This window comes from Hylobates moloch, unplaced genomic scaffold (genome assembly GCF_009828535.3).
Source record: "Hylobates moloch isolate HMO894 unplaced genomic scaffold, HMol_V3 SCAFFOLD_2, whole genome shotgun sequence".
Taxonomy (NCBI): domain Eukaryota; kingdom Metazoa; phylum Chordata; class Mammalia; order Primates; family Hylobatidae; genus Hylobates; species Hylobates moloch.
Genome location: NW_026652277.1, coordinates 88,738,219 through 88,754,328, shown reverse-complemented (window position 1 = coordinate 88,754,328; position 16,110 = coordinate 88,738,219). Strand labels below are relative to the sequence as shown.

The 16,110-nt window shown below is 35.8% G+C and overlaps 1 protein-coding gene across 1 annotated transcript in view; it reads right to left on the bottom strand.

Annotated features, from left to right (window-relative positions):
• The window catches only part of COL12A1 (collagen type XII alpha 1 chain), a 149,467-nt gene that overhangs the window by 13,207 nt on the left and 120,150 nt on the right, over nucleotides 1-16,110 (bottom strand). Inside the window, exons 50-58 of the mRNA XM_058435132.1 lie at nucleotides 14,314-14,456; nucleotides 13,920-14,029; nucleotides 9,799-9,948; nucleotides 7,243-7,320; nucleotides 6,033-6,119; nucleotides 4,584-4,637; nucleotides 3,429-3,524; nucleotides 2,831-2,884; nucleotides 2,418-2,471 (exon numbers count right to left, since the gene is read on the bottom strand). Coding sequence (XP_058291115.1) covers nucleotides 2,418-2,471; nucleotides 2,831-2,884; nucleotides 3,429-3,524; nucleotides 4,584-4,637; nucleotides 6,033-6,119; nucleotides 7,243-7,320; nucleotides 9,799-9,948; nucleotides 13,920-14,029; nucleotides 14,314-14,456 — 826 coding nt within the window. The remainder of the gene's footprint in view (nucleotides 1-2,417; nucleotides 2,472-2,830; nucleotides 2,885-3,428; nucleotides 3,525-4,583; nucleotides 4,638-6,032; nucleotides 6,120-7,242; nucleotides 7,321-9,798; nucleotides 9,949-13,919; nucleotides 14,030-14,313; nucleotides 14,457-16,110) is intronic.

Below are 16,110 nucleotides of genomic sequence, written 5' to 3'. Positions count from 1 at the left end.
ATATTCCACTTACCCCAAAAAAAAACTTTTTTCAGAAACTTTTAGGGATATGATTTCAGACTGTTTTCTGGAAGATCTAGGCCTGATTAACAAAACACAGATCCTAAGCCTATCTGATGTAACACCAATATCACTTCTAAGGGCCACTTAAGAAAAAAATTCCCTATAATATTGCTTGGACAATTTGAATAAAATTTCTTCCACCCAAGTTTCTCCAACTACTATATAGGATGTTTTTTTTTTCATTTTTTATGGTAAGTATCATATTTCTAAATAATTAATCCTCCTTTAGTCAGTCTAAGAACTTTCTGATCAACCATTTCCTTTTAGAGGAAATATATTCGTAAATTGGAGTGAAGAAGATTTATTACGAAGTACTCAAAAAGGCTACCCACTATGACATCTGCAGAACTTCGTGCCACAATTTTATTTTATTCTTCATTTTTTGCTGCAAGCCACAGCAGTTATTTCCACTTCTACCCAAGTGAGGGTGGCTGAGAAGACTGATGGCCATTTTCATAGATACACATGTACAGATACCTGTATATGTGGTTCTTTTTTTACTTTCTAATAGCCCCCAGCACTGTGCCTCATTTCAAAAATCATCTGTGCTGAAGACAATCTCTGTATCTTGTTTCTCCCTACTTGATCCTGCTAACAAGTCTTCATTCCTCACCACAACTCCTGGCCTTGATCTCTCGTGCTTCCTTCTCTTCACTTCCACTACTGAGTTCAAGTTTTGTTTTGTTTTGTTTCAGCTGAGATTCCCATACTCAAAGTCTCTCTAATGTTCTAAAATTGTTGATACCCCACCAGCTATGCACCATCCTTTTTGCATTAGTGGTAGTTTACTAAGCAGTAGGTAGGTACACAGGCTGTGAAGGAAAAGGGAGAACAGTTTCCTGAAAAGTTCTCTTGCCCTCATTCCAGGGTGGCCTCACCACAAAGCTGGACACAGATTAGAATTTGAGAATGGAAGAGCACCGTCCTTTCCAGTCCCCTTACTTTTCAGGGATGCAGTTAGGCTGCCTGATGGTGATGGCTGTCTGAGCACAAGTCCAGAAAGATAGTCCTGCTGGGAAGTGTGCTAGGGAACCCGCCATGTGTCTGCATGAAGCCCACATTGGGGTGGATGTGATGGAAACAAGGTTTCAGTCGTAGCAGCAGCAAGCAAGTTAGCCCATTGCCACTTCTCAACTGCAATATTCTGGGGTTTATGTTCTAATAAAGAAGATTGACTTGTCACCCTTGTACTCTCACTGTTGTCCTTTATTGTAAAATAAGAATTCAAAAAAAAAAACCTAAAGTGCCAATCTCAAAAGAGTCAGAAGATGTATATGTCAGAACTACCTCCACATCCCATATCCCAGAAAATACAGTTTTCTGTTTGACCTCTCTATTATGTCTCCCCCAAACTCAAAAGGAGGCACGGGAACAAATAAAGTTCACTGGCGTATCATCTACCATTTTGTATTATCTTAGGGCAAATCTTTGCTCCCTCTGAATGACCTACCTCTCTGCCCAGTGGTGTCCTGGAGGTGTTAAGGTTGATAGATTTATGTTTAGTGGCAGCTGTTATAGTGTTATAGTACTGGCTTCCTCAGATCCTGCTGCTAGTCATATATTTTAACTTGATTGATTAATCAAAATACAAACTACTCTCAGACTATTATTGGAACCATAAGATGCTGAAAAATCATTAGTTCCTCTGTTTTGAGAAACTCTTAAAATTTCTGGGTTCTTTTTATTAAAGCATTTGTGGTCTCCTATGGAACCAAATATTTCACATTATTGATGAACAGAACATAGAGGTCATGTTCACCATGCTTCTCATTAACTTATCCTAGAGAAGACTGGGTTTCCTGTACTGCTTTCATGCTAAGTCAAGACCAAACCTGAAAGCTGCTACCAATAGGCAAATTCCCTACTAAATACCAGCTGTCCACCCCACCATCAAGGCCTAGAAGTGGTATTTGAGTTCTAAAGGTGTAGACAGGATATCTTGAGTTTGTAGAAAGTGCTATGGGAGTCAAGGCTACCCTCGTGGTTACAGAAAAGCTGCCTCACAACTAAGATTTTAATTTTAAGATTTAAAACAATTTGCTGAGATTCTTGAATCTCTTTTTAATCAGCTAAAATTCCGTTTCTGGACTTCTTTTTATGAATATGATACGGTAAGAAATTTTCTGAAAATTAAAATTTCAAATACTTCCCTAGAGTCCCACCATTTTATTTCAAAGACCTTGAGATTGATCTGATGTTGGATGGTCCACTGACATTAGCTTTGCAGCTTTGCAGCTTTCCACAAGATACATTACCAGCCTTGCAAACTGGATTTTGAAGGGTTCTTAATGAATAGGCAACCATGTGACATCATTTCCAACATCATTCATTATAGCCTGCTCAAGAAAACTTACTCTGTCTCCTGGAGGTCCCATTGGTCCTGGTGGGCCAGGTAATCCTGGGGTTCCCTGCACAGAAGGAAACAAACAAGTGAAACATTATAATATACTTCCTGTGTGGGAGAGAATCCTTGTTCTTTTCCAAATGTTTATTTTTTAAATTCCAGAGGCTCTGAATAGAAACAGGAGAACAGAGCCAAGCACATGGCCAAGCATACAGTAGATGCTCAGTCAACGAGCAGATACCTGAATTGAATAGCACCAACTTGAAGGCTAAGACCAGGGTATGAAATGGAAATGAGGTGATGCACGTATCCAGGCTTCTGCTCTGCTACTTAACCTGGGTTCACCTTTGGAGGTACTACAAAAGGAAATTTTCAAATAGCACATGACAGAGGGAAGAAAAGGCAACTTAGAGACCAACTCACTGTTCGGCCTGGAAGTCCTGGCTCTCCAGCATCACCTTTCATCCCTTGGCGACCCTAGAGTGAGCAATGGGAAAACAGTTCTCAGGCGTTTCACGGAGATTAAGCAAAAAAGGAAGACATGAGTCACTTATGAAATCTTCACCAGTTCATAAATCCAGTGTAAGCGTTCAGAAAGAGCACAGAAGGGTATTTTTGAAAGGAGATGAATAAACCTTTTTTGAATTAATGCTCACTTTTTAAACTACAAATGCTGTGTTTTAACTTCTACTTATAATGTTATGGGGTAATTTTATATAATTATGGGATATTATACCTACCTTAAAAGAATATAGTTTAACATAGGGGATATCTACTTTACTTATAAGAAAATGTTTAATAAAGTCAAATAAGTAGCAGTAATTTTTTCTATACAGTTTTATATTATTACATAGTCTATTTACATATCTAAAATAACAGTCATCATAGAGACTGCTATCTCGGTGACTAACCTCATTGAATTATCTGAGAAAACACTTGATTTGGCAAAATGTAGAAAAGATTCATGTAACTAAATGTTTATCTGCCATTCTCATTTAATACAGAAAGGCTTTGTGCTTACTTGCTCTCCCGGAATAGAGAGTCCATTGGGTCCCTGAGGGCCTGGAGGACCCTGGGGCCCTGGAGGACCTATGTCTCCACGAGGACCAGGGGGCCCCTAAAATACACAAGAGAGAGACAACCACAAAGTAATGTAATACCTTTTCAGTGCTGACATTTAGTCAGACACTTGCCATCATAACTCTAAGACATCAATCATATAATCTTTGTAAACATTTTAGAAATCTACATCTATGAATATATTTATTAATGTAATTCCTTTCTTCCCTTTACTATTGAAAAGTACAATAAATTTACAAGAGCACTTACATTTCCATAAAAGTCCTATTAGAAATAGATTTTTTTAATAAAATACATTGCATATAATACATTCATATATTAATTTTCATAGATTTACATGAGATTAAATGCTTACGTTTCACTGGATTTGATTTAAGCTAGTCCTCATTTCTCTTAGACTTCAGCTTATTTCTGGGACTAAAGGATATATAAATCCAGCAAGGAAAGAAAAGATGCCCATGGATGAAGTGCCCTGTGCTGGAGCTCTTTTGCAATCTGTCTAGATGGAAAAGGCACAACCTTGGCATCAGGCCTGGGTTAGCATCCTAATCTTGCCCTTTCCTAATGGGGTTATTTTATCATTAATTATATTATGACCAAAAACTACACATTATCTTCATAAAATATTCCCCTGAGAAGCTTGAGTTGTCTTACAGAAAACCAGTGTGGAGCTGGCAGAAGGAGCAGGTGACCCCTTGTGAGCACATACGCAGCCACTCAGCATTTTTTTCTGAGACTGGCAAAAAAAGCAGCAGAAGTGCTCCCAATGGGCTCCAGCTCTCTAGCAGTTTCTGCTCCCTGTGGGGTGTGGGTACCCCCTCTGCTTCCCCATATTCTGGGCAAGGCCTTAAAGATCTTCTGCAGCTTCCCCATGTGTAATTGTTACAGCTATGACACGCATCCTGTGCATTTCTTTCTCTGGCTAGTCTAATCCATCATTATGACATCCAGAGATAAGACAGAGGTAATTACATTACCTGAGGCACACGAAACCTGAGCTGACTTGCTCAAGATCACATACCCCCTTTGTGAAAATTTGAACAACCAGATTTCAACATATAGATAAAAATTTAAATGCACTCTAAAATATACTTACAATTGCCCCACTGATGCCTCTTTCACCTCTGGGACCTTTGACACCAGGCCCTCCCTAAAATACATAGAGCATATAGTAGTGTGAACATAGGAAGAAGTTGATATACAAAAAGTGCTTCAAGAAAAAGTGCAATTTCCAGACAATTATTATTCTACAGCTGCTTGCAAAATATTGAAGCAAATATTTCATGTCATACAAATACGTGAGGCAAGAGAATTTCAAAACTTTGTACATTCTGAGTGTCTTTTTTTAATTATATTTCAAATTTCAAATTTTCATTTGAAAATTTAAGGTTTATTGGGAAAAGCAAACATTATACTACTTGTATACAATAAAGAGAAAAATGAGCTTTGGATTTATGTGAATTACATTCCTCGGGGAAAATGATGGGCAAAAAGAAAAGTATCTTAAATCGCTCAGAATATTAGAACATGTACTTAACAGGAATTCAGAAACAACTGAGCAAAGAGGACATAAATATCACAGTGACATCCAAGCATGTTACCTCACAACTACAGGGGAAAAAATCCCAACATCTCAAAAACATCTAAGTCACATCCAGGATATAATTTCATGATTATAAATATAAATCACTGTTACTAGAAAAAAAGAATGGTAATCCCAGTGACATTTTGATTCTATATATGAGGAGCTGGCTTGTAATTAACCTAAAATCGGTCTACATTATTTGCTATGACCCAAGAATAGTAAATTTTCATGTTCTGTGAATCCCTGAGCTGTTCCTATGTTAATTACATATTTTCTTAAAAGAAGCCAAGGGAGATTAGAGCTATCCTCAAAACTGGCCCAGATCAGATACTGCATTGACTAAATCAAGGGGTTTCACATTGATCAATGAGCTCTATCACTGCAGTCTTCAATGATTTGCCTTGCACTTTCTTGGCCTTCCCTCCCAACCAATGGATAAATCTAGATGCTCATAGTGTTCTCACTCAAGTTATTCCAAACCCAGAGTTTATGATATCACATGTGTAAATTACCCTCTCTCTATGTTATTCTCATGATATGTCTGCCACATAAGGTGCATATGTTCTAGGTTCTCAACAAGTTGTTCTTGGGTCAGCCTCTCAACTATGGCTTTATACCAAACATATAAGAAGCTTTCGGGAGATGTAAGGAATTTTCAGTCATGTAATTACAGATGGAAACCCAGGTTCATATCTTTAAGAAAAAAGCTCCTGAAGACTAGCCGATATTATCATTCTTGCATGGCTGAAGAAATATGTCAAATGCCAGAATCAAATATTCTTCCTGATTTACTCCATTTCAGATGGCCAAATATACTAAAAAGATGGTCTGCGATTTAGCTTGCTCTATCCTAGAAAACCTGGATGAATTGAAGCATTTTATTGACTCCATACTGGCAAATAGATAATCACTCTAAAGATTTCAAAGGAAAAACCAGAGGAACTATTTCAATTTCCTTACTGCAGGGCCTGGAGGTCCTGGAGGTCCAACGCTGTCCTGTGTACATGTGCAAGAATTTGGAAAAGCAGGGCATTTTGCCTCATCTCTCTGAAATTTTGAAAAGAATATTTACCTTTAAATTTAGGGGAAAAAAATGACTTCCCATCCCCACCCCCGCTTACATACACAAGGAAGTCTGTTGCCCAACTTAAAGAAATAATTTTAATTATCATTACGAATAGTCTTATGTTGAAACTTGCTGTGCTCCTTTATGTCTTTATTTTATGCATTACGTTAGGAAACCTCACCGACAAAGAAATGTTTACAAGACCACTGAGATCTCTGGTAATTTAATCCAATTTCCTCTAATCCAGTGTTAGAGCCTTGTTGTGTATCTCAAATATCAATTCCCATTTGGAAAAAAATCCAAAATTCTCTACTCTTTCTCCATTATCCACATTGTTTTGTCCCTCACCTCGTTCAGGTCTCTGCTTAATCTCCCCTTATCACTGAGGGCTGCTACTACCTACCATCACTGTCTGTCCCTTTGCCCTGATTTGTTATGCATCCTAGGACTTCACTCAATAATATAGTATATACGTCCTTATTAATTCTTTCTCTCCCAGTGCCTTTCACTGGAATACTCACTTTTTACTGGCTTAACACAAGTACACAGATTGGTGCCTAGCTTATAATAGGTGCTCAATAAATATTTGCTGAATAAATAATGCACACTCTTCCTGTGGATGTATGTGGGTCTTTGCTGGCCAAAAGCTTCAAATCCATCACCAACATTCAACTTTGTAACTATTACCACCTACATAGATACTATTAAAGAAAAATCATCATCTCAGAAAGGATACTATGGTTATTTCTACCATCTAAAAAACCTTAGTCATGCAGAAAGGTGCTGGCTTGTTTTGTAAAATGCTGATATTTTACAAGCAACAAGAGGGCTTTACAGTAAGTGGGCTTATCAAACACATTAACTCAGCAGGACTTTTCTGTTAGGGAGAATTTCCAGATATACTCTGTGCATTACCAGCTTGTGAGGGAGGGATCACACAGGCACTGGCTTTTCTGTAGTAGCTGGTGAGCACCCACACATTGCGTGTCTTTTAGCTCCATCCTGAAGATGCAACTGTGGAGTGCTACTTCCTCTCCCAGGCACAAGGGTTTATCCCTGGGGGACTGTTAAAGCCATGGCAGAATTCAATTCTGTTTTACTTACCCTAGAAGGAATATCACAGCATCTGTCTCTACTGGTCCACACTGGACTGCAGACAATGTCAAAACTCTGGATTTGGAACTGCAAACAACCAACAGCAACATCAGCTAAAGATGCATGAGAAACATTTTATATTGGTACTTCCACATTTTAACATTGCCAACTTCTCACACAGACTCTCTCAAGGGTGTGAGCCACTGAGAGCAATGTGATCCTTACTTCATGAGGAAAGAACATGAAAACATATGCCTACGAGAAAGAGATAGAAAAGTGAAACATGTATGTGAGATTCCCACTCCTGATTCACTTCTTTGGCCAAAATGCAATGTTTGAACATATGCCTACGAGAAAAAGATAGAAAAGTGGAAGGTGTATGAGATTCCCACTCTTCATTCACCTCTTTGGCTGAAATGCAATGTTTGAGGGAGTTTTGTTCCACTTGTTTGTTAGGTATTTTCTTTTTTTTTCTTTTTTTTTTTTGAGACAGAGTCCCACTCTGTTGCCCAGGCTGGAGTACAGTGGTGGGATCTTGGCTCACTGCAACATCTGCCTCCCAGGTTCAAATGCTTTTCATGCCTCAGTCTCCTGAGTAGCTGGGATTATAGGCGTGCACCACCATGCCCAGCTAATTTTTTTGTATTTTGTAATAGAGGCGGGGTTTTACCCTGTTGGCCAGACTGGTCTTGAACTCCTGGACTCCAGTGATCCACCCAAAGTGCTAGGACTACAGGCATGAGCCACGGTGCCCAGCCTTGTGTTATTTTTTAAGAGAATATTAATTTCTATAATTAAATGAATTTGAAGCCTACACACATTTAAATAAAATTTGTTTTTTGTTTTGTTTTGTTTTGAGATGGAGTCTAACTGTTACCCAGGCTGGAGTATAGCAGTGTGATCTTGGCTCACTGCAACCTCTGCCTCCTGGGTTCAAGAGATTCTCCTGCCTCAGCCTCCCAATCAGGTGGCATTACAGGCGGCCACTACCACACCCAAATAATTTTTGTTTTTTTAGTAGAGATGGGGTCTTACCATGTTGGCCAAGCTGGTCTCAAACTCCTGACCTCAAATGATCCACCCGCCTCGGCCTCCCAAAGTGCTGGGATTACAGGCATGAGCCACCGCACTCAGCCTAAATCGAGCTTTAAGAGCCCACCCTTATAGAAAAGTAACATTAAAGTAAATTAAAGAAACAATTCTTCACGTATTCTACAATTGATGCTCTTCTTTTTAGAAATTATTACCAAGGGTTTGACCAATAACTTTTCTGATATCCTCAACTATTTCAAGATAGCATATATTTTATATCTTTCTATAGTTTAAAAATAAACTACTTATGATAAAAAGTAAAAAGTTGTTTAGACAATGTTATTCTTTTAAAAACCTGATGTAATTGTTATACTTAAATATCAGATTCAATATTCAACAGAAGGTTTGGATTTTAATCAAAATTATATTATGTTTGAACTAATTGTTTCTATATTGTGGAATAAAAATTTTCCTTTTGAATCTAGAAGAAAATCCTGTACATGGAAGAAAGCTAAATTAAATAAATAAAGCCATTTTTAAAATAATAACTATAGAAGTCAAACAGGCTAGCTTTGCTTTTAGGACAATAGGTCTATTGATTGACATTGATTGATCGATTGATTGATTGAGACAGGGTCTCAGTCTGTCACCCAGGTTGGCGTGCAGTGATGCCATCATAGCTCTCTGCAGCTGCAAATTCCTGGGCTCTAGCAGTCTTCCCACCTCAGCCTCCCAAGTTGCTAGGAATACAGGCACATGCCACCACACTCAGCTGATTGGTTTTTTTTTCTTTTTTATAGAGACAGGGTCTCACTATGTTGCCTAGGCTAATCTTGAACCCCTGACCTTAAGTAATTCTCCTTCCTTGAACTCTGAAAATGCTGGGATTATAGGCATGAGCAATGGTGCCTGGCTTTGATTGACATTTACTATGAATTTAATTAGCTTGGTATGATGACAACTTTAAATTTTCCCTACTAGATAACATTGTAAATGGCGCTGGCACGCTCCTGCCTCAAACCTGAGATAGTGAAAGTTGTGAGTAATGGGGTCAGCTGGATGCCCTACTCCACTGATCCTTTTGATACAGGCAGCCGAATGGCTCCTCTGTGAGCAAATGTGGGTGAAAGTTGCAACTAGTGTCCCCAAATGCTTAATATCCTGATTGTACAAATCTGTATTAACAATTATAGCTGAAGTACAAAATAGGAACTATTTTCTATTTCACTGGGTATGCTGGCAACTCTTTGTGTGGTGTTCTCCAATTTGATCCTGTTTCAAGATGACTACATGGTGTTCCCTGGTGCCTTGACATCTTATTTTGTTTCTAGTAAGTAGTTAAAGCACATTATTATGTTCTGTGGACATATTTTCTCAATGTACTTCTTCCGATGTTTTGATCTGATCAAGAAATTTGACAACTTAAAACTCACTGAGAAAAATAGAATAAAATAAAACTCAAAGAGTTGTTTAGAAAAATGCCATTTCAATCTTAACACAAGATACCAAGAAAAATAAAAATGTGTTACTCACTGCAGCTGATTTCCTTTCCCCTTTGAGGAGTTTTCCAAGAATTTCATAACCATCAGTTGTTATATTTCCAGCTTCCTTGATGTCTTTTTCTATAATTTCATAGCAGTCAATGTAAATCTTAACACTTTTTGAGGTCACTACAATATGAACCTAAAAAGATAATTTGTTTCCATTATAAAATTTCTACACTAAAAAATTAGCTGACTCTGCATAGTTTAGATGAGATTTTTTTGACGTTTTTTAAGCTATTCTCATCCTAAATCAAAAGTCTTACTCTAAAAGTCCAAGAACAGTTGGCAATGTTGATGAAATCATTTGCTAATAATATGAAATTAGACAAGCCACTTAAACTCTGGTCTCAGTTTCCTACAAACATATACACACGCGTAATTTCTTATTTTCCCACTATCTACTCTTACTGAGATAACCAGAGAGCATGTAGTAGATGAAATGACTTTGTAAGCTATAAAGAGCTACCCAAGTAGAGGTTAATAAATCATGTATATACTATTATATTCACTACAAAGAAATTTCCAATGTCTTCCACTAATTTTGCTAAATTCAACTTTCAGTTTGTTGTTCCCCAATCTCAGGCAGAAATAATCTGCATACCATATAGATATCTCATACAGTAAAGAACTAGCATATGTCTTCTATAGGGATTCAAGTCTGGAAATCAATAGAATTCAGGATTCGATTTCCTTTTAAGGAAAGAAGTTTATATTGATTTATTTTTCATTTGCTACTGAAGACACACAGAATGTTAACAACTCTATTAGTATAGATAATTAATAAAATGTTTGTATTTCAACAATGTAAAGAATGGTCCTGGGTAATCCTTGTCTTTATAGTTATGCTCAGAGTTTCTACTTATCACAGCACAAATACTCAAGTAAGCCCTTGATAATTACTTTGAAAAGTCTGGCAGCAAATTAAAAGGAACAGAAATTCCCTTAAATGCTCTCAGTCAATAAGCATAAGAATAGTTTCTAAAGTATTTTTAAACTAAATATTTTTCCCACATGGAATCACCGCCAAAACATAAGTTTACTGCATCTGTGATAAATACAAATTACATATTGCTTTTATATAAAAGTAATACACAGCTTACTAAAAATAAATGCCCCCAGGACAATCAACTAATACTGAACTCAAGAAGAACACCATGCTAGGATATTTTTTATCTAATAAGAACCAAAACTTTTTGGCTCATGTATGAACAACCACAGATGCAAACATTGACAAGACATGTGAAAAACCATAGTATCCAGAAAAATTATTTCAAAATTTTTAATTTGTGACAAAATTATTCCAGGAACACTTGTCATTGAATGCTAACCATAGAGAAACACATTCTAAAAGTACATTTTGCTGTAATGTATTCAGTGTGTTTTACTGCAGTTTAAACAAATGCATAGTTACATTTCAGATTGGGCCCATCATCTGTAGATCATTGTGCCACGTATGTAGAGCAACCAATCTATTTCCTAAATGATGTGTTGTTGGTCCCAGACCAGTGGAAAAAAATAGGGACCCTCTTGTCACTCATCTCCCTTCCCAGACTCTGCCATTCTAGTTCTCTTTCTTATTATAAACGTCTCACATGAATCCATGTCATCTTTCAACAATAGAAGGGAGACACAAAAAAAGCTTTTCAAGAGAATCCCCAGGAAGGGATAACTGCCTGTCATTCCTTAATTAAACTATTTTAGTTAATCCCTCTCCCCAAAGGTCCCTCTCCCTGTCACTGTCACTAATTTCCTGCTCTTGAAATATTGCTCATTCTCATCCCAAGTTTGAAAAACTTCAATTCAGGAATTAGACGGAAAGTGAAGAAAGAGTGCTTGAATCCTTGGCTCAGTAAAAAAATGTGAACAGCTGAGAGTGATTGAAGGTGGTACTTGAATTGATGAGATGAGAGTGGGCCAATGGGATGGGGGTATTTTATGCTTGCAATTTGCAAGATGCTAGATCTTAGATTAAACTGGTTCAACACAGACACACACACACAATGGTAACTGTAGAGGTAATAGATATGTTAATTAGCTTGATTGTGGAGATCATTTCACAATGTATGTGTATATCAGAACACCTCATTATACAGCTGAAGTATATACAATTTTTCTATATGACATCTCAATAAAGCTGTTTAAAAAGAAAGAACGAGTTTAAGGAATGGAGGAGAAAAAAGAGCACAGTGGGAAAAAAGGAGAAACTAAAAGAAAGACAGATTATTAAAATAAAAAATAAAGAAGAAGGTAGAGAATTTGGAAAGAAAAGACAGAGCTTGTGAGGAGAAAAAATAGGCATTATATAAAACCCAAGAATGCAAATGCCTTTCTGGGGAGGCAAATGGTATAAAGAAGAGAATGTCAAAAAAAAGTGTCTTGATTTACAATCATTAATATCACTACAGACCTCTAAAAAATACTGCCTTTTAAAATTTTCAGATAAAATGAAGCATTCCATGACAGTTGGAAATTTTAAAATAGCAGTTACCAAATGGTTATCAGTGGTTTAGCAGATGATCAGATTCTCAATATCTTCAGTGGTTATGAAAGGAAAAATAAAAATAGTCCTTTTTAGCAAGTTACTCAAATGTAAGTTTCACTGAGCCTCAAAAGTTCATAAGACCTTTGCCAGATTCAACATCTAAGATCAGATAAGGATCAGTTGAAGCCAATAATACTTGCTAAACTAGAACTTGCTTTTCTCATGAGGCATTTCTTTTTCTGCACTTCACTATGGAGGTCTGTAAACCTTTAAGTAGATATACGATTGTACTCAGGGATTTCTGTTTTTCCTTTTTTTTGTTATCACTAATATGTACATTGAAGCTTCCTTGAGCTTGATGAGGAGAGTCCTTAACCATCCTTATCAAAAATCTGATTAACGAATAAGAACAACACTCTGGAAAGAACGCAAGATTCCTCGGGAGTAGAAACAGTAAGAAATACTGCTAAATCTACTCAGGTAGAAGAAACTTCTTCAATTTTCACTTGAGAATCAGCTTGAACTGGAAACATCTGTCTTTTATGTATAAGGGCTAATCTTTCTACATGCCACACTGGAGAAATTTTAAAGCATCTGTGCAACAACTGGTATTCCTGTTAACATAATCCAATGGATGAAGAAATACTATTAAAAAGTCAATTCCTACACATGAAGGGGAACAACACACACTGCGGCCTATCAGATGGTGTCAGGTGAAAAGAAGGAGAGGATCAGAAAAAATAACTAATGGATACTAGGCCTAATACCTGGGTGACAAAATAATCTGTATGATAAACCCCCATTACACGTTTACCCATGTAACAAACCTGCACATCTTGCACACATACCCCTGAACTTAAAATAGAAGTTTTTTTAAAAAGTCTATTCCTAACTTCCATTCTTAACCTAGATCGTTCTTTTTATTTCTAATGCTTCCAACTTCAGTATTTTCTAAGTAAGAAGTGCTTCTTATTTGTCAACGAATTATCCTTTAGAAACCTGAAAAAAAATTTCTACTATCTGCTGGATGTTGACATACAGAAAATTGATTAAGATAATCAAGAATAGACAATCCCTAGAATGCATCTTAGAACTTTTAATAAGATTTTCTAGAGAATTGTGTTTTTAAAGAATAAGTGTGTTCACATAAAAATTAATCTCATAAACATTTATCTTAATTATTTTGGTAGATATCGATAACTTTTGGATCCATAAAAATAATTATTCTGCATTTCACTGGCATGTTTGTACTTTTCAATAAAAAGCAAGCAGAAGAAATATTATCAATTAAAATATAATCCACTAAAACTAAGCTTTTCAAACTAAAGGACATAAAGATTCATAACAAAATGGTAAGCAGAAAAGTAGGTGGATAATATATACACTATATGATTCAAATTTTAAAAAGAAATAAGCATTAAAATATATCAAAATGTTACTAGTTATCTCTTGATTAGTATATTGTTTTATTTTAAATATTATTTGAGTTAACCAAATTCTCTAAAATGAGATTTTATTTTTAAAAGACATAGTTATAATTCTACCAATTTAACATGACATTTTAATAAATAATAAATTTGTTTTGTATTTTTTCTAGAAATAAGACTCAAATAATCTTATGTTTTTACCTTATGAAAACTTCCATAAAATAATGTCTTTACTTCTTCTTTGTCAAATGTAACAGTTTGCACCTCGCCTCTTGTATCCTTGTTAAAGAATGATAACGTCTTGCTAGAAGCTGTCATCAACATAAAAGTGTTATTAAATCATATGCATTGTATACTTTTTATTTAAAGTATTAGCAAATAAATCTTGTTGGAGAGATTTCTTTAAAAATATAATAATTCCAGTTATGATAAAATGCAATTAGGATATTTACTGATGTGTTATACTTGGAAAAGTTCAAACATGACAGTATATATCAAATATATATATAGTCTATATTCAGAAAGTTTTTTAAAAGAGAAAAGAAAAACATAATCAAAACTAAGTATGCATGTGCCTTAAGATAAAAATTCTTACGATCTGCAATCACTCCAACTTGTGGTTTGTAGTCTCTGTCTGTGATTTGCCAAATTGCAAAAGGGTCACTGGGAGTTTCTGGGAGAAGTCTGAATAATAATATAATCGTGTATGAAGGAGGGAGTCCATTTGGGTGTAGGTCTCTGTTGGATAAAACAAAAGAAAGAAAAAGGAGAGGAAAGAAAAAAAGAAAAGAAGAAAGAAAGATTGATTGCTTTAACTTCAAGAACAGATACTCTTTTAAATCTTTGCACCAGAATCTCATATGGGTGGTATTAAAGGCTATTTATAATAATCTGGCTCCTCTGACTTCTCCTTAGAAGGAGAAAAATTTAGGAAGCACATCAAAAGAACAAGCACTAAAGATCAGTTATGCAAATTATAATCGATTATTTCTAATTTGATAAAGTCACAAAAGCCTGGGAAATTACAAAATAGTCTTTTATCCTACTGTTAATAACTAATTTTTCTAGACACAGAGTATTAGAAAATTATATGATAATTTTAGAATGATAAACATTATGACTGTGGGTATCATTTAAAGAGAATGAATCTTACTAAATATACTTAATTTCCAATGTCAGCTGTATGAGATCATAAAATGGCTTAAGTTTTTAATTTCTCTCTCCCTATCAGTAATAGTTTTACACTTCCAAATTTCTCCCCTGAAATCAAATAAATCCCCCCCAGAGCTCATATATTCCCAAAAACAAAATCCATTTTAAATGTGAAGGCCATATACATGTGCAAACATTTGGTGATGATAAAAGAATGTGAATTAATTGAAAGGAAATATTTCTTGGCTCTCAGCTGTAACACAAAACAAAAAACAAAAAATTGGTCCCATGTGTCCCTCCAGAGTTTAGTCAATCATTGTTCTGGGGGAATCTTTGAAGTGGAATTGATGGTTTTCTATCTGAGACCATTTAATAACACTTTCTCCCTGAAGGTAAGAAAAAGAATCAGATAATAAGCTCATAGAAAAGAAGCTATTCCTCCATGAATTTTGATAGAGGACACAGAGCTTTCATGTCCTAATACCACACCACTAATGCCATCTTGCTTTTAAAACATATGCTCTGGGTAAGCTGATATGATGTCTTTTATATGTTCAAGAACTATCTTTATAATATTCTATGTTAAAAATAATATTTTCTCCACATCAACTCATCTCTCACCTAGCCCATTTTTCTCCTTCCTTAATTAGTGCTTGTAAAAAATTATGTAATTGTATTTATGTTTCTTTCCTTTCAGTCAAAAGTTCTGATGCTTGAGAAAACAATAGGCTGTCATAAGTTAAAATGCAGAAATCATATGTTGAGCTGACTGGAAGAGTTAAACACTGGGTATTACGGTTCACTGAAAAACCTAGAACTCCAAGCCAACATGGTAACCATTAAAGGAGTTAGAGACTTACACTGTGGTCACACTACAACAATACGATCTGTGCCTCTTAAAATAAATTAGCTTTGGTTTTAGTCTGAATTTTCCATCAGCTTTCTCAGAGCATTTCATATTTCAGACATCATTCCTGACCCTGTCCTGAGCTTACACCACCTTTATTTCTCATTGTTCTTTTCTTTCCATAAATTGGCAAACATATTTTTCAACATAAAAAGTTTCCATTTTAATGAATAAGAAATACAGATTTCAGTTATCATACTCAGGTGCAAACATTCATGAAGTAAAATAACATCTACAGCTACACAACAGATTGCTAGAGCGTCAGCCAATAAAAACTAAATGCCAACTGTCTGATCACGGACAAGAAAAACTACCTTTCATTTTCTAGAGGTC